This window comes from Elephas maximus, chromosome 2 (genome assembly GCF_024166365.1).
Source record: "Elephas maximus indicus isolate mEleMax1 chromosome 2, mEleMax1 primary haplotype, whole genome shotgun sequence".
NCBI classification, from domain to species: Eukaryota; Metazoa; Chordata; class Mammalia; order Proboscidea; family Elephantidae; genus Elephas; species Elephas maximus.
In genome coordinates, this window is record NC_064820.1 from 130360753 (window position 1) to 130383923 (window position 23171).

Below are 23171 nucleotides of genomic sequence, written 5' to 3' on the forward strand. Positions count from 1 at the left end.
CAGCCGGTCTGAAGAGGTGGCGCGGCGATGCGGCTGGCAGGAGAAGAAGTCCCTGGGGGGCAGTGACTGATTTTGGAGCCAGAGTGCAGCATCCCAGCAGGGGAAACTTGACGCTGGGCTTTGGACTGGCAGCAGAGGATCTGACCATGGCTTCAGCAGGCCAGACCCTCGGGAACAATCTCCACACAGCCAGCACACATAGGCAACACGCCCCTCGGGAATCTCAGATAAAATAGTCATCCCAAGCAAGATAAGCAACTTTGGCTATATTCCAGGGTGCTACTCTCTGCTGTTTCTCTGAATACTCCCCTCCCCTTCCCAGGAGGCTGCATTAACATTGGAATTTCCTGAGCCAGAGGGAGAACGGCTCCGGCTCCGTGGCTTTGCTTTTCCCTTTTTTTTTTTTTTTTTTTGGTCTTTTTCTAACCCATTCTTCCAGCCAGAGAGAAGCAACCACAAAAAACCCAGGGACCAAAAATCCTTCCCTAATTGGACTAAAAACACAGAACCAGCTCCAGCCAAGCATATATGATCTAAATCTCGGGCTTTCATCCTTACAGGGAACAAGGTGGCTGTTATAATGCAAAGGCAGTTCTGATAGGGATCTGACTGCATTTTTTTAGCAGATTTACTGGAAAAACAAGTTGAATAAGCAGGTCTGATATCTCTGCTTATTCAACAGAGCCCTAACTGACCCACAACAGGGAACTGAGGGCTGAAGCTCCCCCCAGACCACCTAGCCTCTTGCCTTAGGGGACTAAGGAGGGTGACACCTACCAATCAGTAGAGGTACTTGCATTGGGGGCCTAAGGTACAGCTGCAGAGCCCTCCCACCAAGGTTCTATAGGAATAGAGACACACCTACCTCCTGACGCTTGGGGGAAGCCTGTCAGCATCCTGCCCCCCCTGGAGTGTGAACTCCAGCTGCTAATAGAATCTGGTGCACACAACTATCACCACTACTTCTCGAGGTGGATAGGTATTAGGATGCAGCACACACTTGATGACCCAAAATCAGATTCTGCTCAAGAATAGTGAATAGATTCAGGCATATATATCTCTCAACAGCCCAAACCAGCTGGTAATAGGTCATAAGTAAGTCAAGGGCTACAACAAACAAGACAGCACAATCTAGTAGCCCATCCACGTATATTGAAAGAAAACAAAACAAGATAAGACTCAGTGAGCAAATATAGAATAAATCACTACTATATCTTAGTGATGGCTCGGAGACAGCAGTCGATATCAAACCACTTAAAGAAGCAGACCATGACAGCTTCTACAACCCCCCAAACAAAAGAATCAAAATCTTTCCCAAATGAAGGTACGATCCTGGAATTATCAGATACAGAATATAAAAAACTAATTTACAGAATGCTTCAAGACATCAGGGATGACCTCAGAAATGAAATAAGGCAAACTGCAGAAAAAGCCAAGGAACACATTGATAAAACAGTTGAAGAACTCAAAAAGATTATTCAAGAACATACTGGAAAAATTAATAAGTTGCAAGAATCCATAGAGAGACAGCATGCAGAAATCCAAAAGATTAACAATAAAATTACAGAATTAGACAACGCAATAGGAAGTCGGAGGAGCAGACTCAAGCAATTAGAATGCAGACTGGGAAATCTGGAGGACCAGGGAATTAACACCAACATAGCTGAAAAAAAAAAAAAATCAGATAAAAGAATTAAAAAAAAATGAAGAAACCCTAAGAATCACGTGGGACTCTATCAAGAAGGATAACTTGCGTGTGATTGGAGTCCCAGAACAGGGAGGGAGGACAGAAAACACAGAGAAAATAGTTGAAGATCTCCTGACAGAAAACTTCCCTGACATCATGAAAGATGAAAGGATATCTATCCAAGATGCTCATCGAACCCCATTTAAGATTGATCCAAAAAGAAAAACACCAAGACATATTATCATCAAACTCGCCAAAACCAAAGATAAAGAGAAAATTTTAAAAGCAGCCAGGGATAAAAGAAAGGTCTCCTTCAAGGGAGAATCAATAAGAATAAGTTCAGACTACTCAGCAGAAACCATGCAGGCAAGAAGGCAATGGGATGACATATACAGAGCACTGAAGGAGAAAAACTGCTAGCCAAGGATCATATATCCAGCAAAACTCTCTCTGAAATATGAAGGCGAAATTAAGATATTTACAGATAAACACAAGTTTAGAGAATTTGCAAAAACCAAACCAAAGCTACAAGAAATACTAAAGGAAATTGTTTGGTCAGAAAACCAATAATATCAGATACCAGCACAACACAAGGTCACAAAACAGAACATTCTGATATCAACTCAAATAGGGAAATCACAAAAACAAATTAAGATTAATTAAAAAAAAAAATGCCCGTAACAGGGAATCATTGAAGTCAATATGTAAAAGATCACAATAATCAAAAAGAGGGACTAAATACAGGAGGCATAGAACTGCCATATGGAGAGGGATACAAGGCGATATAGGACAATACAAGTTAGGTTTTTACTTAGAAAAATAGGGGTAAATATTAAGGTAACCACAAAGAGGTATAACAACTCCATAGCTCAAAATAAAAGCCAAGAAAAACATAATGACTCGACAAACATAAAGTCAAATACTATGAAAATGAGGATCTCACAATTTACAAAGAAAAACGTCTCAGCACAAAAAAGTAAGTGGAAGAATGAAACTGTCAACAACACAGATGAAAAGGCATCAAAATGACAACACTAAACACTTATTTATCTATAATTTCGCTGCATGTAAATGGACTAAATGCACCAATAAAGAGACAGAGAGTCTCGGACTGGATAAAGAAACACGATCCGTCTATATGCTGCCTACAAGAGACACACCTTAGACTTAGAGACACAAACAAACTAAAACTCAAAGGATGGAAAAAAATATATCAAGCAAACAATAAGCAAAAAAGAAGACAAGTAGCAATATTAATTTCTGACAAAATAGACTTTAAACTTAAATCCACCACAAAGGATAAAGAAGGACACTACATAATGATAAAAGGGACAATTGATCAGGAAGATATAACCATATTAAATATTTATGCACCCAATGACAGGGCTGCAAGATACATAAATCAAATTTTAACGGAACTGAAAAGTGAGATAGACACCTCCACAATTATAGTAGGAGACTTCAACACACCACTTTCGGAGAAGGACAGGACATCCAGTAAGAAGCTCAATAGAGACACGGAAGACCTACTTACAACAATCAACCAACTTGACCTCATTGACTTATACAGAACTCTCCACCCAACTGCTGCAAAGTATACTTTTTTTTCTAGCGCACATGGAACATTCTCTAGAATAGACCACATATTAGGTCATAAAACAAACCTTTGCAGAATCCAAAACATCGAAATATTACAAAGCAGCTTCTCAGATCACAAGGCAATAAAACTAGAAATCAATAACAGAAAAACTAGGAAAAAGAAATCAAATACTTGGAAACTGAACAATACCCTGCTGAAAAAAGACTGGGTTATAGAAGACATTAAGGAGGGAATAAGGAAATTCATAGAATGCAACGAGAATGGAAATACTTCCTATCAAAACCTCTGGGATACACCAAAAGCAGTGCTCAGAGGCCAATTTATATCGATAAATGCACACATACAAAAAGAAGAAAGAGCCAAAATCAGAGAACTATCCCTACAACTTGAACAAATAGAAAGTGAGCAACAAAAGAATCCATCAGGCGCCAGAAGAAAACAAATAATAAAAATTAGAGCTGAACTAAATGAATTAGAGAACAGAAAAACAATTGAAAGAATGAACAAAGCCAAAAGCTGGTTCTTTGAAAAAATTAACAAAATCGATAAACCATTGGCTAGACTGACTAAAGAAATACAGGAAAGGAAACAAATAACCCAAATAAGAAACAAGATGGGCCACATCACAACAGACCCAACTGAAATTAAAAGAATCATATCAGATTATTATGAAAAATTGTACTCTAACAAATTTGCAAACCTAGAAGAAATGGATGAATTCCTGGAAAAACACTACCTACCTAAACTAACACATTCAGAAGTAGAACAACTAAATAGACCCATAACAAAAAAAGATTGAAACGGTAATCAAAAACTCCCAACAAAAAAAAGCCCTGGCCCGGATGGCTATACTGCAGAGTTCTACCGAACTTTCAGAGAAGAGATAACACCACTACTACTAAAGGTATTTCAAAGCATAGAAAATGACGGAATACTACCCAAGTCATTCTATGAAGCCACCATCTCCCTGATACCAAAACCAGGTAAAGACACCACAAAAAAAGAAAATTACAGACCTATATCCCTCATGAACATAGATGCAAAAATCCTCAACAAAATTCTAGCCAATAGAATTCAACAACATATCAAAAAAATAATTCACCACAACCAAGTAGGATTTATACCAGGTATGCAAGGCTGGTTTAATATTAGAAAAACCATTAATGTAATCCACCATATAAATAAAACAAAAGACAAAAACCACATGATCTTATCAATTGATGCAGAAAAGGCATTTGACAAAGTCCAACACCCATTTATGATAAAAACTCTCAGCAAAATAGGAATTGAAGGAAAATTCCTCAACATAATAAAGGGCATCTATGCAAAGCCAACAGCCAACATCACTCTAAATGGAGAGAGCCTGAAAGCATTTCCCTTGAGAACGGGAACCAGACAAGGATGCCCTTTATCACTGCTCTTATTCAACATTGTGCTAGAGGTCCTAGCCAGAGCAATTAGGCTAGGCAAAGAAATAAAGGGCATCTGGATTGGCAAGGAAGAAGTAAAATTATCTCTATTTGCAGATGACATGATCTTATACACAGAAAACCCTAAGGAATCCTCCAGAAAACTACTGAAACTAATAGAAGAGTTCAGCAGAATCTCAGGTTATAAGATAAACATACAAAAATCACTTGGATTCCTCTACATCAACAAAAAGAACATCGAAGAGGAAATAACCAAATCAATACCATTCACAGTTGCCCCCAGGAAGATAAAATACTTAGGAATAAATCTTACCAAGGATGTAAAAGACCTATACAAAGAAAACTACAAAGCTCTACTACAAGAAATTAAAAAGGATATACTTAAGTGGAAAAACATACCTTGCTCATGGATAGGAAGACTTAACATAGTAAAAATGTCTATTCTACCAAAAGCCAACTATACATACAATGCACTTCCGATCCAAATTCCAATGTCATTTTTTAAGGTGATAGAGAAACAAATCACCAACTTCATATGGAAGGGAAAGAAGCCTCGGATAAGCAAAGCATTACTGAAAAAGAAGAAGAAAGTGGGAGGCCTCTACCTGATTTCAGAACCTAATATACAGCCACAGTAGTCAAAACAGCCTGGTACTGGTACAACAACAGACACATAGACCAGTGGAACAGAATTGAGAACCCAGATATAAATCCATCCACATATGAGCAGCTGATATTTGACAAAGGCCCAGTGTCAGTTAATTGGGGAAAAGATAGTCTTTTTAACAAATGGTGCTGGCATAACTGGATATCCATTTGCAAAAAAATGAAACAGGACCCATACCTCACACCATGCACAAAAACTAACTCCAAGTGGATCAAAGACCTAAACATAAATACTCAAACAATAAAGATCATGGAAGAAAAAATAGGAACAACGTTAGGAGCCCTAATACAAGGCATAAACAGAATACAAAACATTACCAAAAATGACAAAGAAAAACCAGACAACTGGGAGCTCCTAAAAATCAAACACCTATGCTCATCTAAAGACTTCACCAAAAGAGTAAAAAGACCACCTACAGATTGGGAAAGAATTTTCAGCTATGACATCTCTGACCAGCACCTGATCTCTAAAATCTATATGATTCTGTCAAAACTCAACCACAAAAATACAAACAACCCAATCAAGAAGTGGACAAAGGATATGAACACACACTTCACTAAAGAAGATATTCAGGCAGCTAACAGATACATGAGAAAATGCTCTCGATCATTAGCCATTAGAGAAATGCAAATTAAAACTATGATGAGATTCCATCTCACTCCAACAAGGCTGGCATTAATCCAAAAAACACAAAATAATGAATGTTGGAGAGGCTGCGGAGAGATTGGAACTCTTATACATTGCTGGTGGGAACGTAAAATGGTACAACCACTTTGGAAATCTATCTGGCATTTTCTTAAACAGTTAGAAATAGAACTACCATACAACCCAGAAATCCGACTCCTCAGAATATACCCTAGAGAAATAAGAGCGTTCACACGAACAGATATATGTACACCCATGTTTAATGCAGCTCTGTTTACAATAGCAAAAACCTGGAAGCGACCAAGGTATCCATCAACGGATGAATGGTTAAATAAATTGTGGTATATTCACACAATGGAATACTACCCATCAATAAAGAACAGTGACGAATCTGTGAAACATTTCATAACATGGAGGAACCTGGAAGGCATTATGTTGAGCGAAATTAGTCAGAGGCAAAAGGACAAATATTGTATAAGACCACGATTATAAGATCTTGAGAAATAGTATGAACTGAGAACACATACTTTTGTGGTTACAAGGCGGGGAGGGAGGGAAGGTGGGAGAGGGTTATTTACTGATTAATTAGTAGCTAAGAACTGCTTTAGGTGAAGGGAAGGACAATACTCAATACATGGAAGGTCAGCTCAACTGGACTGGACCAAAAGCAAAGAAGTTTCTGGGATAAACTGAATGCTTCAAAGGTCAGCAGAGCAATGGCGGGGGATTGGGGACCATGGTTTAAGGGGACTTCTAAGTCAATTGGCAAAATAATTGTTATGAAAACATTCTGCATCCCACTTTGAAATGTGGCGTCTGGCGTCTTAAATGCTAACAAACGGCCAACTAAGATGCATCAATTGGTCTCAACCCACCTGGAGCAAAGGAGAATGAAGAACATCAAGGTCACACGATAACTAAGAGCCCAAGAGACAGAAAGGGCTACATGAACCAGAGACCTACATCATCCTGAGACCAGAAGAACTAGTTGGTGCCTGGCCACAATCGATGACTGCCCTTGCAGGGAGCACAACAGAGAACTCCTGAGGGAGCAGGAGATCAGTGGGATGCAGACCCCAAATTCTCATAAAAAGACCATACTTAATGGTCTGACTGAGACTAGAGGAATCCCGGCGGTCATGGTCCCCAAACCTTCTGTTGGCACAGGACAGAAACCATTCCTGAAGACAACTCATCAGACATGAATGGGACTGGACAGTGGGTTGGAGAGAGATGCTGATGAAGAGTGAGCTAATTATATCAGGGGGACACTTGAGACTGTGTTGGCATCTCCTGTCTAGAGGGGGTATGGTAGGATACAGAGAGTTGGAAGCTGGCAGAATTGTCACAAAAGGAGAGACTGGAAGGGCTGACTCATTAGGGGGAGAGCGAGTGGGAGTACGGAGTAAGGTGTATATAAACTTATATGTGACAGTCTGACTTGATTTGTAAACGTTCACTTGAAGCTTAATAAAAGTTAATAAAAAAAATTAGGAAAAAAGTAATAAAAAAAGTTGGGAGCAGCCATTAAAAAAAAAAAACACTGGATAAAAAGAAGAAATCAAAGACAGAATAAAAAAATTCCTAGAATCAAATGGCAATGAAAACACATTTTACAAAAACCTTTGAGACACAGCAAAGGCAGTGCTCAGAAGGTCAATTTATAGCAATAGATACACACATTAAGAAAAGAAGAAAGGGACAAAATCAAAACATTAGCTACACAACTTGAAGAAATAGAAAGAGAACAGCAAAAGAAGCCCACAGGCACCAGAAGAAAAGAAATAATAAAGAGCAGAGCAGAAATAAATGAAATAGAGAATAGAAAAACAATAGAAAGTATCAACAAAACCAAAAGTTGGTTCTTGGAAAGGATCAACAAAATTGACAAACCGCTGGCCAAATGGACAAAAGAAATGAACCAAGTAAGAGACGAAATGGGGTATATTACAAAGGACCCAACTGAAAAGAGTACTATGAAAAACTATACAGCAACAAATATGAAAACCTGAGGAAATTTCTAGAAACACACTAGCTACCTAAACTAACACAAACTGAAGCTGAAAATCTGAACAGAGTTATAACAAGAGAAGAGATGGAAATGGTAATAAAAAAAAGCTCCCCCCGCCCCCAAAAAAAGTCCTGGCTCAGATGGCTTTACTGGCGAATTCTACCAAACATTCAGAGAAGAGCTTACACCAATACTACTCAAACTATTTCAGAACATAGAAAAGAAAGGGACACTTCTGAATTTATTCTATGAAGCCAGCATATCCCTGATGCCAAAACCAGGAAAAGGCAACACAAAAAAGAATATTACAGACCAATATCTCTCATGAATATAGATGCAAAAATTCTCAACAAAATTCTAGCCAATATAAGTCAGCATTGTATCAAAAAAATAATACACCACGACCAAGTAGGATTCATACTAGGTATGTAAGGATGGTTCAACATTAGAAAATCAATCAATGGAAGTCCACTACATAGATAAAAGAATCACACGATCATCTCAATCAACACAGAAAAGGTATTTGACAAAGTCCAACACCCATTCTTGATAAAAACTGTCAATAAAATAGGCATAGAAGGGAAATCCCAACATAATAAAGGGCATCTACACAAAGCCAGGAAACCCTGGTGATATAGTGGTTAAATGCTATGGCTGCTAACCAAAGCACTGGCAGTTCGAATCCACCAGATGCTCCTTGGAAACTCTATGGGGCGGTTCTACTCTGTCCTATAGGGTCGCTATGAGTCGGAATTGACTCAACGGCACCGGGTTTTTTGGACACAAAACCAACAGCGAACATCCTTCTTAATGGAGAAAGGCTGAAAACATTCCCCTTGAGAACAGGAACAAGACAAAGATGCCCTTTATCACCACTCCTATTTAGCATTCTGCTGGAAATCCTAGCTAGAGCAATAAGGCAAGAAAAAGAAATAAGAGGCATTCAAGTTGGCAAGGACGAAGTAAAACTGTTACTATTTTTGGATGATATGCTGCTATATATAGAAAACCCAAAAGACTCCACAAGAAAATTCCTGAATCTAATAGAAATATTCAGCAGGGTAGCAGCATACAAGATAAACATACAAAAATCTATTGGATTCCTATACACCAATAAAGAGAACGATGAAAAGGAAATCAGGAGAACAATACCATTTATAATAGCCCCTAAAAAAAAAATAAAAAACTTAGGGATAAATCTAACCAGGGATGTAAAAGATCTCTGCCAAGAAAATTAAAAAACACTACTGCAAGAAGCCATAAATGGAAAAACATATCACGCTCATGGACAGGTAGACTCAATATTGTGAAAATGTCCATCCAACTCAAAGTAACCTACAGATATAATACAATCTCAATCCAAATACCAACAATATTCTTTAAAGAGATGGAAAAACTTATCATTAACTTCATATGGAAAGGGAAGAGGCCCCAGATAAGCAAAGCATTATTGAGAAAAAGAACAAAGTAAGAGGCCTCATACTACCTGATCTCAGGACCTACTAACCAGCCATGGTAGTCAAAACAGCCTGATACTAGTACAATGACAGATACATTGACCAGTGGAACAGAATTGAGAACTCAGATGTAAACCCATCCACCTATGGTCAGCTGATCTTTGACAAAGGACCAAAATCCATTAAATGGGGAAAAGACAGTGTTTTTAACAAATGGTGCTGGCAAAACTGGATGTCCATCTGTAAAGAAAATGAAACAGGACCCATATGTTACACCATACACAAAAACTAATTCAAAATGGATCAAAGACCTAAATATAAAACCAAAAACTATAAAGATCAGAGAAGAAAAAATAGGGGCAATGCTAGAGGCCCCAATACATGGCATAATTAGGATACAAAACAGAACTAATAATACACAAACACCAGAAGATAAGCTAGATAACTGGGATCTTCTAAAAATTAAACACTTACGCTCATCAAAGGACTTCACCAAAAGAGTAAAAAGAGACCCTACAGAATGGGGGGAAAAAAATGGCTATGACACATCCGACAAAGGTCTAATCTCTAAAATATACGGGAAAATCCAACACCTCAGATACTTCATCAAAGAAGACATTCAGGCATCTAACAGACACATGAGGAAATGCTTGTGATTACTAGCCATTGGAGAAATGCAAATCAAAACAACAATGAGATACCATCTCACCCCAACATTGCCGGCAGGAATAAAAAAACAGAAAACAATGTTGGAGAGGCTGCGCTTCCTTAAAAAGCTAGAAATAGAAATACCATATGATCCAGCAATCCCACTCTGAGGAATGTATCTTAGAGAAATAAGAGCCATCACATGAATAGATCTATGCACATCCATGTTCACTGAAGCATTACTCACAATAGCAAAAACATGGAAACAACTTAAATGCCCAGCAACAGATGAAGGGATAAACAAACTGTGGTACACACACACAATGGAATACTATACAATGATAAAGAACAATGATGAATCTTCAAAACATCTCACAACATGTATGAATCTGGAGGGCATTATGCTTAGTGAAATAAGTAAATCACAAAAGGGCAAATATTGTATGAGACCACTAATACAAAAACTCATGAAAAAGTTTATGCACAAAAAGAAACAGTCTTTGATGGTTAGGAGGGATGGGAGAGTTGGGGAGGGAAAAACACTAAGTAGACAATAGGTAAGTGGTAACCATGGTGAAGGGTAAGACAGTACACAATATTGGGGAAGCCAGCACAGCTTGACCAAGGCAAGGTCATGGAAGCTTCATAGACACATCTAAACTCCCTGAGGAGAATTACCGGGCTGAGGGATGGGAGCCATGATCTTGGGAACATCTAGCTCAATTAGCATAACATAGTTTATAAAGAAAATGTTGTATGTCCTACTTTGGTGAGTAGCATCTGGGGTCTTCAAAGTTTGCGAGTGGCCATCAAAGATACTCCACTGGTCTCGCCCCAACTGGAGCAAGAGAGAATGAAGAAAACCAAAGACACGAGGGAAAGATTAGTCCAAAGGACTGTTGTTGTTAAAAAAAAAAAAAGTGCTGTCAAGTCGGTTCTGACTCATAGCGACCCTATGTACCACAGAACAAAACACAGCCTGGTCCTGCGCCATCCTTACAATGGTTGTCATGCTTGAGCCAATTGTTGTAGCCACTTTGTCAATCCATCTCATTGAGGTCTTCCTCTTTCCCGCTGATCCTATGCTTTACCAAGCATGATGTCCTTTTCCAGGGACTGATTCCTCCTGACAACATGTTCAAAGTATGTAAGACAGAGTCTTGCCATCCTTGCTTCTAAAGAGCATTCTGGTTGTACTTCTTCCAAGACAGATTTGTTCATTCTTTTGGCAGTCCATGGTATATTCAATGTTCTTCTCCAACACCACAATTCAAAGGCATCAATTCCTCTTCTATCTTCCTTATTCATAGTCCAGTTCTCACATGCATAAGATGCAATTGAAAATACCATGGCTTGGGTCATGTGCACCTTAGTCTTCAAGGTGACGTCTTTGCTTTTCAACACTTTAAAGAGGTCCTTTGCAGCAGATTTGCCCAATGCAATGTGTCTTTTGATTTCTTGACTGCTGCTTCCAGAGCTGTTGATTGCGGACCCAAGTTAAATGAAATCCTTGACAACTTCAATCTTTTATCCATTTATCTTGATGTGGCTTATTGGTCCAGTTGTGGGGATTTTTGTTTTATGTTGAGGTGTAATCCATACTGAAGGCTGTGGTCTTTGACCTTCCTCAGTAAGTGCTTCAAGTCTTCACTTTCGGCAAACAAGGCTGTGTCATCTGCATAATGCAGGTTGTTAATGAGTCTTCCTCCAATCTTGATCCCTATTATTCTTCATATAGTCCAGTTTCTAGGATTATTTGCTCAGCATACAGATTCAATAGGTATGGTGAAAAGGTACAACCCTGACGCACACCTTTCTTGACTTTAAACCACACAGCATCCCCTTGTTCTGTCTGAACAACTGCCTCTTGATCTATGTACAGATTCCTCATGAGCACAATTAAGTGTTCTGGAATTCCCGTTCTTTGCAAAGTTATCCATAATTTGTTATGATCCACACAGTCGAATGCCTTTGCATAGTCAATAAAACACAGGTAAACATCCTTCTGATATTCTCTGCTTTCAGCCTGACATCAGCAATGACATCCCAGGTTCTGCATCCTCTTCTAAAACCGGCCTGAATTTCTGGCAGTGCCCTGTCGACATACTGCTCAGCCGCTTTTGAATGATCTTCAGCAAAATTTTGCTTGCACTTGATATTAATGCTATTGTTTGATAATTTCTGCTTTTGGTTGGATCACCTTTATTGGGAATAGGCATAAATATGGGTCTCTTCTAGTTGGCTGGCCAGGTAGCTGTCTTCCAAATTCCTTGGCATAGATGAGTGAGCACTTCCAGTGCTGCATCTGTTCGTTGAAACATGTCAATTGGTATCAAGTCAATTCCTGGAGCATTGTTTTTTGCCAGTGCCTTCAGTGCAGCTTGGACTTCTTCCTTCGGTACCATCAGTTCCTGATCATATGCTACCTCCTGAAATGGTTGAACATCGACCAATTCTTTTTTGGTATAATGACTCTGTGTATTCCTTCCATCTTCTTTTGATGCTTCCTGAGTCATTTAATATTTTCCCCATTGAATTCTTCACTATTGCAACTGAAGACTTGAATTTTCTCTTCAGTTCTTTCAGCATGAGAAACGCAGAGTGTGCTTTTCCCTTTTGGTATTCTATGTCTAGCTCTTAGCACATGTCGTTACAATACTTCATCTTCTCAAACTGCCCTTTGAAATCTTCTGTTCAGTTCTTTTACTTGATCATTTTTTCCTTTTGCTTTAGCTGCTTGATGTTCAAGAGCAAGTTTGAGAGTCTCCTCTGACATCCATCTTGGTCTTTTCTTTCTTACCTGTCTTTTCTATGACCTCTGGCTTTCTTCCTGGATGATGTCCTTGATGTCATTCCACAACTAGTCTGGTCTTCAGTCATTAGCGTTCAGTGCGTCAAATCTCTTCTTGAGATACTCTCTAAATTCAGGTGGGATATATTCAAGTTTGTACTTTGGCTCTCGTGGACTTGCTCTGATTTTCTTCAGTTTCAACTTGAACTTGCATATGAGCAATTGATGATCTGTTCCACAGCCACTGCCTGGCCTTGTTCTGACTGATATTGAGCTTTTCCATCATCTCTTTCCACAGATGTAGTAGATTTGATTCCTGTGTATTCCATCTGACAAGGTCCATGTGTATAGTCACCATTTATGTTGGTGAAAAAAGGTATTTGCTATGAAAAAGTCGTTGGTCTTGCAAAATTCTATCATTTGATTTCCGGCATTGTTGCTATCACTAAGGCCATATTTTCTAACTACTGATCCTTCTTTTTTGTTTCCAACTTTTGCATTAAAATCACCAGTAATTATCAACACATCTTGATTGCATGTTCGATCAATTTCAGACTTCTGAAGCTGATAAAAGCTTCAATTTCTTCATCTTTGGCCTTAGTGGTTGGTGTGTTAATCTGAATAATAGTCGTATTAACTGGTCTTCCTTGTAGGCTGTTTTAGTCATCTAGTGCTGCCATAATAGCACTACCAGAAATGTATCGTTTTAATAAAGAGAAATTTATTCTCTCACAGTATAGTAGGTTACAAGCCCAAAATCAGGGTGTTGGCTCTAGGGGAAGGCTTTCTCTCTCTGTTGGCTCTGGAGGAAGGTTCTTGTCCTCAATCTTTCCCTGGTTGAGGAGCTTCTCAGGTGCAGGGACCCTGTGTCCAAAAAACATTCTTTGCTCCTGGTGCTGCTTTCTAGGTGTATGAGGTCCCCAACCCTCTGCTTGCTTCCCTTTCATCTCTTGAGAGATAAAAGGTGGTGCAGGCCACACCCCAGGGAAACTCCCTTTATATTGGATCAGGGAGGTGACTTGAGTAAGGGTGGTGTTACAATCCCATCCTAATCCTCTTAACATAAAATTATGATCACAAAATGGAGGAGAACCACACAATACAAGGAATCATGGCCTAACCAAGCTGTTACACACATTTTGGGGGGGAACATAATTCAATCCATGACACAGGTGTATGGATATTATCCTATCACTGACAGTGTTGTACTTCAGGATAGATCTTAAAATGTTCTTTTTGATGGTGTATGCAACACCATTCCTCTTCAAGTTGTCACTCCCAGCATAGTAGACTATATGATTGTCCGATTCAAAATGGCCAGTGCCAGTCCATTTCTGCTCACTAATGCCTAGGATATTGATGTTTATGAATTTGTTTTAATTTTTGATGGTTTCCAATTTTCCTAGATTCGTACTTTGTACATTCCAGGTTCTGATTATTAATTGATGTTTGTAGCTGTTTCTTCTCATTTTGAGTCTTGTCACATCAGCAAATGAAGGTCCTGAAAGCTTTGACTCCATCCACGCCATTAAGGTTGACTCTACTTTGAGGAGGCAGCTATTCCCCAGTCGTGTTTTGAGTGCCTTCCAACCTGGTGGGCTTATCTTCTGGCACTGTATCAGACAATGTTCTGTTGCTACTCATAAAGGTTTTCACTGGCTAATTCTTTTTGGAAGTAGACTGCTGGGTCCTTCTTCCTAGTCTATCTTAATCTGGAAGATCAGCTGAAACCTGTCCTCCATGGGTGACCCTGCTGGTATCTGAATACCGGTGGCATAACTTCTAGTATACAGCAACATGCAATTCTCCACAGTATGACAAACTGACAGACACGTGGGGACTAATGAACCCCAAGTACCACAGCCTCCACCAGACTGAGTCCAGCACAACTAGATGGCACTTGGCTACCACTACTGCCTGCTCTGACAGGGATCACAATAAAGGGTCCCGAACAGAGCTAGAGAAAAGTGTAGAATAAAATTCTAACAGTCTCTCTCTCACACACACAGACACGCATACACACACACACACACACACAAAGACCAGACTTACTGATCTGACAGAGACTAGAGAAACTTCAAGGGTATGGTCTCCAGATTCCGTTTTAAATCAGTACTGAATTCACCCTGAGGTTACTCTTCAGCAAAGATTAGACAGGCCCAGAATGAAAAACAAGACTAAATGGGCATACCAGCCCAGGGCAAGGACTAGAAGGCAGGAGGGGACAGGAAACCTGGTAACGGGAACCCAAGGTTGAGAAGTGGAGAGTGTTGAGGTATGGTGAAGATGGCAACCAATGTCTCAAAACAGTATGTGTATTAATTGTTTAATGAGAAACTAATTTGTTCTGTAAACCCTCATGTGAAATACAATTAAAAAATGTTTTAAGTTTTAAATGAAAACATTAACAAGCTTGAGATTTAGAAAAGAAATCTGCATAAGATAACCTGTAGCTGTTTACAGAGAACGTGACCCTTAGCCACTATACTGGGTTCTTGGGATCCAAATACGAATAAAATTTTGTCTTGGTCCTGGAAGAACAAGCAGTCTGAGGGGAAAGCAGATACACAAGTAACTAAATATAATAAAATATAATTGTTTTAAAAATGTAAGAGCTCTGCTGCTAACCAAAAGGTCAGCAGTTTGAATCTACCAGCTGCTCCTTGAAAACCCTATAGGGCAGTTCTACTCTGTCCTATAGGGTGAATATGATTCAGAATCACCTCAGTAGCAATGGGTTCAGTTTTTTGATGGGAGCACACATGAAAGAAATATTAATTTTTGCAGTAGGATCTTAGGGTTTTCTTTTCGTTAATTAACGATAGAACCGTGTGGAGAAATAAACACTACTTTGGAGTTTTTCAGTAGAAAGTTTATTGCATTAATCTACAAGCTCATTTGGTGATATAAATGACAGTGTAAGCTAATACTGATGAAAGTGTATCATCTTTGGAAAATAGAGATATTTCAACAATGAAAGCATTTTTGTTTGTTTGCTACAATCAAGAACACCCTAATGTATTTTGAATGTTTTTCCCTTTAAAAATATATATTGCAATTTGGTCATATCAAAATGCAGCCTAGGTTAAATACTGAACTAGAGTAAGCAGACCCAGTGTTAGGAAACCAATATTAACAGCACCCGAAATGAGCAATTTGCTATACTTCATTAGTTAATACACTCCCATCCATACCATGTAACTCATGCTTGCATATTTATATACACTTCCATGACACGAAGCCTTCAAGAACAAATTATCTCTTAAATAGTTTGAATAATAAAGACATGTCACCCAGGAATTACAAAAAAAATTTTTTTAAATAGAACTTTAAAATTCAATTATTTATGATTTTATCTTATTTTAAGTGGCAAATGAACTTATCACTTAATATTCTAATATTGACATGATTTTAAAATGGCACTATGATACTCTTGTGCAACTTTTGCAATTATCTACAGTTAAAAAAAACCCATAATTAACAACTACTACTGTGACCACGTTTTTATGGAGTTGTTTGCCTTTCCAACAACACACAGTCATTGTGCTAATCGATTTGGCTGAGACAGATGATAACTGTCCTATTATAAAATTCTATGACTGGATTTCCCAAAAGTAGTGAATCTAGTTTTCCATAAAGATGACAATAAACATATTAAACTTTTAACATTATTACTATGTCATGAAAGAGAATTTGCTGTCGAGCATTATCATTACATAATTAACTACAAATAACACCTTATTAAAGCAAGCCTTTGAGTTATGATTTGGGACAGTCTTAATGTAAACATATACATATATGTGTGTGTGTATGTGTGTGTATATATATATATACACAAATAATTTATAAACTTTCTGATACACCAACCTCTAGGGAAAGGATAATAGTTTGGCTTTTGCTAGGTATCTCTGAAACTCCTTCACTGCTTTGCCCTCTACAGGATATAGGTGAGCAATTATTTTTAGTAGCCAAAATTAATATGGGTCCAAAAGTCATGAGAACAGATTCACTATGTATGAAGAATGACCTCACCACCCAATTGAATTTGCTATATCTGGAAGAGTGCCCAAAGGTGATACTTTCGGGGGGATAAATTTTCCAGGGTTCTTTTGTCTTTCCTTTAATTCTCATTCCAAACAAAGTATTTCTCTCTTTACTCAAATCTATAGCAAAACATCTAGAAAAACTTGCCTCTCAACTAGACCTTGCCATGCGTAACATGTAGTTTTATAATATCCAAAATGCTGTTTGTGTGTGTTCTGATGTTTGAAAAATCCTGAGTGAACCCTGGTGTATAAGAATCACCCCAGGTACAAATGCTGCTCAGGACAACTGCTCGCTTAAACAATTTATTTGTCAGACAGAAAGCACAGTAAGGGATGGCAGTGCCCCTTGGGAGTCTACACCTGTTGCCCAGGTTTCCTACTTAAGTTGCTATTGTCTTTTACATGATGCATTTTTTTTTTTTTTAATGGTGGAAGGAGAAAAGAAACAGGTATTTTTCGTTTTGTTCTGCTTTTCTTTGTTTTTTAACCTATCTCCAGGGAGTAGTGGGAAAATTCAAACTTATCATGGAGTTCTGATGAGATGACCCTTAAAAGAGAAGGAAAAAAAATTATTTTTTCTTACCAAAAAGGACTCCTTGTGGCTACTGACCCACAGGTGTCTCCAATAGATGCCTAGCCCTTATAGTCAGGTCAGTCAGTAGCTAACTACTGGAATAAATCAACTGATTTTAAGGTATGTTCCCAGAAATTCCATATTTTATTGAATTAACTTTGTAGTTCCTTAAAAGAAACAGCCATCAAAGGAGTAAGTGTTATAAATGTATTTGTTCTATCATCCACCTGACCAAAGTGCCATCACAGGTGCAGATGTGTGCCATAACATAACTGGATATCCCAGCTCAACAACTGGTAGGGACAATGCCTTATGTAATTCTACTGACAGAACAGGTGTGCAATACATACTGGTTAATTGGCTCATTGAGACAGAATGCCATAAAGGGTTTCATGCCTTTGAAAGATTGAAGACCACCATTTTCTCTGGTGGAGTTGCTTCCTCATTCAGCCTTTCAACCCCTCTGCTTGCTCAGATAGGTCAGAGAAAGAAATTGGCTTTCTTGCAGCTTGTCAGCATTTTTCATGAGACACTCACCTTGAAGTGAGAAATGTATATTGCATGGTAAGTATGCACAGGATGACCAACTGTTCTGGTTTGCCTGGAACAGCCCTGATTCCAGCCCATTGCAGCCTAATTATTAATAATGCCCCCATTTACTTTCAAAAGTATCCCAGTTTGGAAATCAGTTATATGATCACCCTAACGAATGTCTTTAGTAAGATCTGCCTGTGGTACTCACTCAATAATAATGTCTCCCCTCCTCCCTGCTACTCCAGTTTTACCAAAGGGTTTCTCACTGATCAATCGCAAATATAACTTCTATTGATGGTTTCAATGAACACGGGATACATCAAGCATATTTATGGCTTTTTGTAAGCAGCCTTGAAACTTATAACCTATATAGTCACTTTTCAGCAACCATCATGGATATGTTACCTCACTAAAGATCTGCAGCCCACTAGATCAAAAGGAACTTCTTTTTGCAATATTAAATAGCCTCCTCTATTTTAATCACAAGCCATCCATCTATGGTTACTGTATCATTTTACTAATGATTAATTTTAGTCGATTTGAATTATATGTGTTCATTTCCTCCCTCCAAAAGAAAAAAAAGAGAACAATTCATTTTTACCAAGCAAAAAAAAAAAAAAAGAATGCCAATAATACAACCAACAGTGAATATATAATAGTTTTTTTCATTAACAATCCAAACACTACAAAACATAGAATATACAACTTAAAAATGAAAATACAAATTAATGAAAAACGGCGTACATGTCATATTAGCAATGCAAAAGACCAGCTTAAGCATAGTTTCTCTAAATCAACAATTAATAGAAGGAAAGTGCCCTTTTCTCGAATATGCACAAAAATATTTCGGTCACCTCTAGGGAACAATTAAAACTTTCTCCTAATTCTATATTACAGTATGTATTACTAATGGTTTACAAGACTTAAGCATCTTCTTACACTTAACACTTACACCCTTTATCAATCATGACACACTTATGCAATCCAGTCTGTCAAAATAAAATGATTTCATTTCTAAGTTTATGAAATAATCATCGATGTGTTATGGATCTCTAGTCGTGAACGTTTATGATGGGGACAGGGCTTAGAAGAGTGTCACAGATCTAACCTGGGCCAAGGCTCAAACAGGGGGAGGAATCACCTCTGGTGGCACGTCTGTGTATTGACTCCTGCAATATGTCCACTCTCTCTAAAATAATTTGAATTGTACATTTTCTCATCCTAAAAAAAAAAAAACTTACGTTTTCATATTTAAATTTGCTATGCACTTCTAGAGTTTATGCAAAGTCTATCCAGTTATGCCACTTGACAGAATGCTTCCTCCTGCGTTAATATCATCCCTACAATTCTGAGTCCAACTGAAGGATATGGACACTCATAACATGCCCCTTTTCTTCTGTATGCTTAGTGACTTATACCACTTCTATGAAGTCAACTTTATGGTAAACTGCACAGTCCTAGGTACAGCTCTACAATGAAAATGAGAAGGAAAATATTTAAATTTTAATTTTCAAGCAATAATACCAATGTCCACTGCAACCCGTGTCGCCGAAGGAGTTCTGCAAGCTCTGCAAGGCTCATGCCAGGATCTTACAATAAGTCATGCTTCACAGGTGCAGTTCTAAAACTAACAGCAGTGAGAAATCACACTGAGACCTCCTTCTGGGCCACCTGTACAGAAAGCACCTACAGCCAATGTCAGCCTCAGCTTTGAGCTTTCTGGTTCATACCCAACAGCTGCCTACCACATCAAAGAACATTCACATAAGGTGGCGAACTTGAGGATGGAGAATAACCGAAGTGCAGTTCTGGAAAGGCTTCCAGCGGCCACCCAGCCCTTTGGTGTCATTCGCTGCTGCTGCTGCTGCTGCTGCCATCGCCCTCTCGCTTGGGAGAAGATGAACTGTCTCGGGCAGGCAGTAGGTCATAATGGCAAGGAATGTGACTGTTCTTTGGAAGGTCGTATGGATCCTGGGTGAGATGCCCATTATTGCTGAATATTCCTTGGACAACACTCACTGTAGGTTCTGTGAAAACCGAGGACACATTATCAGCAATGGACAACTTAAAAAAAAAATACATGACATTTCTTTCAAATATCAAACACAGAAGAGGAACTTTAATAAAAACATAAGGAAATTTTTAAAAGACAAATGCTTCTTTTGTAATCACATAGTGGTAGCTGCTCTGTGGTTGCTGGGCCCACTAACGCACACCAATGGCATTCAGAACAAAAGAATGATCACACGGTTAGGGTTGGAGACATTAAGGGAATATACAGAAACCTTGGATTTGAGTCATTGTCTGAAAAACATCTTAGGATAATCTAACCCAAACCCCTTACTGTACAGATGAGAAGACTGCGGCCATTAAATTCATGGGAACATTCAACATGTTCACAACTTTAGGACTCTAATCTTATGTTCTCAGTCAAGTTCCCATCCTACTGTGTTAGCCTATGGGGTGGTTTAAAGGAAGCTCATCACTGACCTTTCAAAAATATATTTAGATTAGTATGGCATTCATTGTAACAGGCTGTCTTAATACTTTAAAAACAAATTGTTTTCAAAATGTTTATATATTCCCCTTCAGTGACATGTCTATGGTATAAATTATTATTAAATTAGTCACTTCATTTTCAAGTCGTAGAGAATTTTTTAAAGTTAAAATCTTAAGTATTTGGAGATAGATGGAGAAGGAGAGAGAAAGAGGGACAAACAGAGATGTTAAAATATATTGCCCTACTGTCTAGCTAGTGGTAACTAGACAAAGTTAAAATGTTTTAACTTAGCCCAAATTGCATTTGCAAAGGGCAATCAAAATAACTCTAATTTTAAATTGAATTCATACTAATTTATATCAGATTCACATCTGAGAATCTTACTGATACATTACACAAGCTCAGAAGCAAAATGTTCCAGTCCTGCTAAACACATTATATTAATATAATGAATCTAACCAGGAAATGGAACCACCTGCTTAATCCATTTGAACCATTTGTTTTGGCTAACTTGACATATTAGTTAACAAGATACATACGCTATGCCATGTGTGTGCTAAAATGTTCACTATGGTTACAAGATAAAAGATGGATGGCCAGGTGGGAGATAAGGAGAACTTACTTTAATTTTTCTAAATGGCATCTTCCCTGAAAAATTCATTTGACACTAATTAATATTAATGAATTAATAAAAATCACTGTATACATTATTTTCAACAAGGTTTATATGAGCTGAAAATATTGCATTCCCAAATATTTTAAAACTATCCCTAAAACAAAGAGAAAATTGCCATGTACTAGGTTGTTTGGTGGGGGGAACTCACCAACTTCATAGACATTCTTGTTGGCTGAAGTTGAGTTATTGATCTCTGCATATGGGGAGTCTCTCCGTGCCGGTGACTTCATCTCCACATAGCCACACTCTGAGTTTTTGGGGATAAGTACAGGTGGGTCTTTAATAGTGGCATATGGGTTTTCAGAACTGCTTAGGGAGCAGTTACTTGAATTATATTCTGAATTCTTTACAAGGTCTGTGAAGAGACATGGGGGGAAAATCAAATGCTGTTTCCTGGGACACACCATTTCTTTTGTTGGCCACAATTTATCTGGGCAAGTTACTTATATCTAAATTTAAGTATATTATATACTTATATTTAAGTGTATTATATACTTATATTTTCCAGTTACCTTGGAGAGAATTTGTTATAATATCAATCAAGTAATTTGTGCTTCTCTCTCAAGTACCAATGTAAACATCATGATTCTGATTTCATTTTTAACATCATATTCAAATATAATTAATTCCATTCTATTTTACTAACATTCTCTGAATTCCTAAAGGCTTCAACCATGAAATCAGGTGTCGCCAGCTCCAGGTGCCTGGGAGGGTTCTATTATCATGGTGAGAAAGGCTCTGTGATCCTAGCACCAGTTGTGGTGGAGTCGATTCTGACTCATGGTTGTATCATGTGTATCAGAACAGAACTGTGCTCCATAGGGTTTTCAATGGCTGATTTTTTGGAAGTAGAGTCCCAGGCCTTTCTTCCAAGATTCCTCTTGTGGACTCAAACCACCATACTTTCAGTTAGCAGTCTAGAGCGTTAACCAAAAACTTTAGGACTGGGCACATAAAGTCATCACTAAAACTCCTCCTGAAGAGTAGGCCTCAGTTAACACATAACCAGGCTAATGTCTTCTGACTTTCCCTGCTAGTTCCTTTTTTAACTGTTCTCTCTTCCCTTCAGCCACATTTCTTTCTTTCTAAGGGAAACAGAGTGCTTTTCCAGCAACCTGAAACCTATCAATATTCACCTGTGGCCTCTCTCTTGCTAACAGTCAAACATACTGGTTTATTTGACTAATTTAGCACACTAACAATTCTACACTTTCTCTACATTGCCACCCTTGCTTGTTTAACAAATTATTTCAGTCTCTAAGTTAAAAAATAATTTTAAAAAATTGTGATTTTGATAAATAGATTTTTTCCCTCAAATTAACACCATACCTTTTAACGATTTTCCCATATAACTTCTGTCAAGTCCAAAAGCACCTGTGATAAAGAAAGGAAAAAACACCCAGTGAGAACTGAAAGCAAGAGAAAGCCCATCTAACATTTCAAAGTCATGGAGGAGGATGGTTTGGGTACCCAGCATCCCAAAGCAGTGGGAACACTGCTACAAATACCCAAGGCTGCTGCTTTTCAAATCCTCTATACTGTCAGTTGTTCTTACAAAAAAATACATATATATACACACACACACACAAAATACTGTATTTTTATGCAAATAACACACACCTTCTATGTTTGTTTGCCAACCACGTCCCACCCAAGGTATTTTTGTGAGTGCCGCTATACAAATTTTTTTACATGTTGTTGTAAAAAAATTAGTTTAGTGTACTTAAAAAGACCCTGGTGGGCATAGTTGGCAAATAAACATAGAAGGTGTGCATTATTTGAGTAAAAAATTTTTATTTATAGTATATATATATATGTGTATATATATATATTTTTATATATGTGTGTGTGTATAGATATAATAAAATCTGACCATTCACCTGCTCATATTCAGTGACCTTGGGA

At 38.1% G+C, this 23171-nt stretch overlaps 1 protein-coding gene across 2 annotated transcripts in view; it reads right to left on the bottom strand.

Annotated features, from left to right (window-relative positions):
* Window positions 1-18836: 18836 nt before the first annotated feature.
* MEGF10 (multiple EGF like domains 10) overlaps window positions 18837-23171 on the bottom strand; it is a 179121-nt gene continuing 174786 nt past the window's right edge. For both annotated transcript variants that reach the window (XM_049873371.1, XM_049873381.1), the window contains exons 23-25: window positions 22596-22640; window positions 21415-21621; window positions 18837-20117 (exon numbers count right to left, since the gene is read on the bottom strand). In XM_049873371.1, the coding sequence (XP_049729328.1) occupies window positions 19936-20117; window positions 21415-21621; window positions 22596-22640 (434 nt within the window). In that variant the 3' untranslated portion in view covers window positions 18837-19935. The remainder of the gene's footprint in view (window positions 20118-21414; window positions 21622-22595; window positions 22641-23171) is intronic.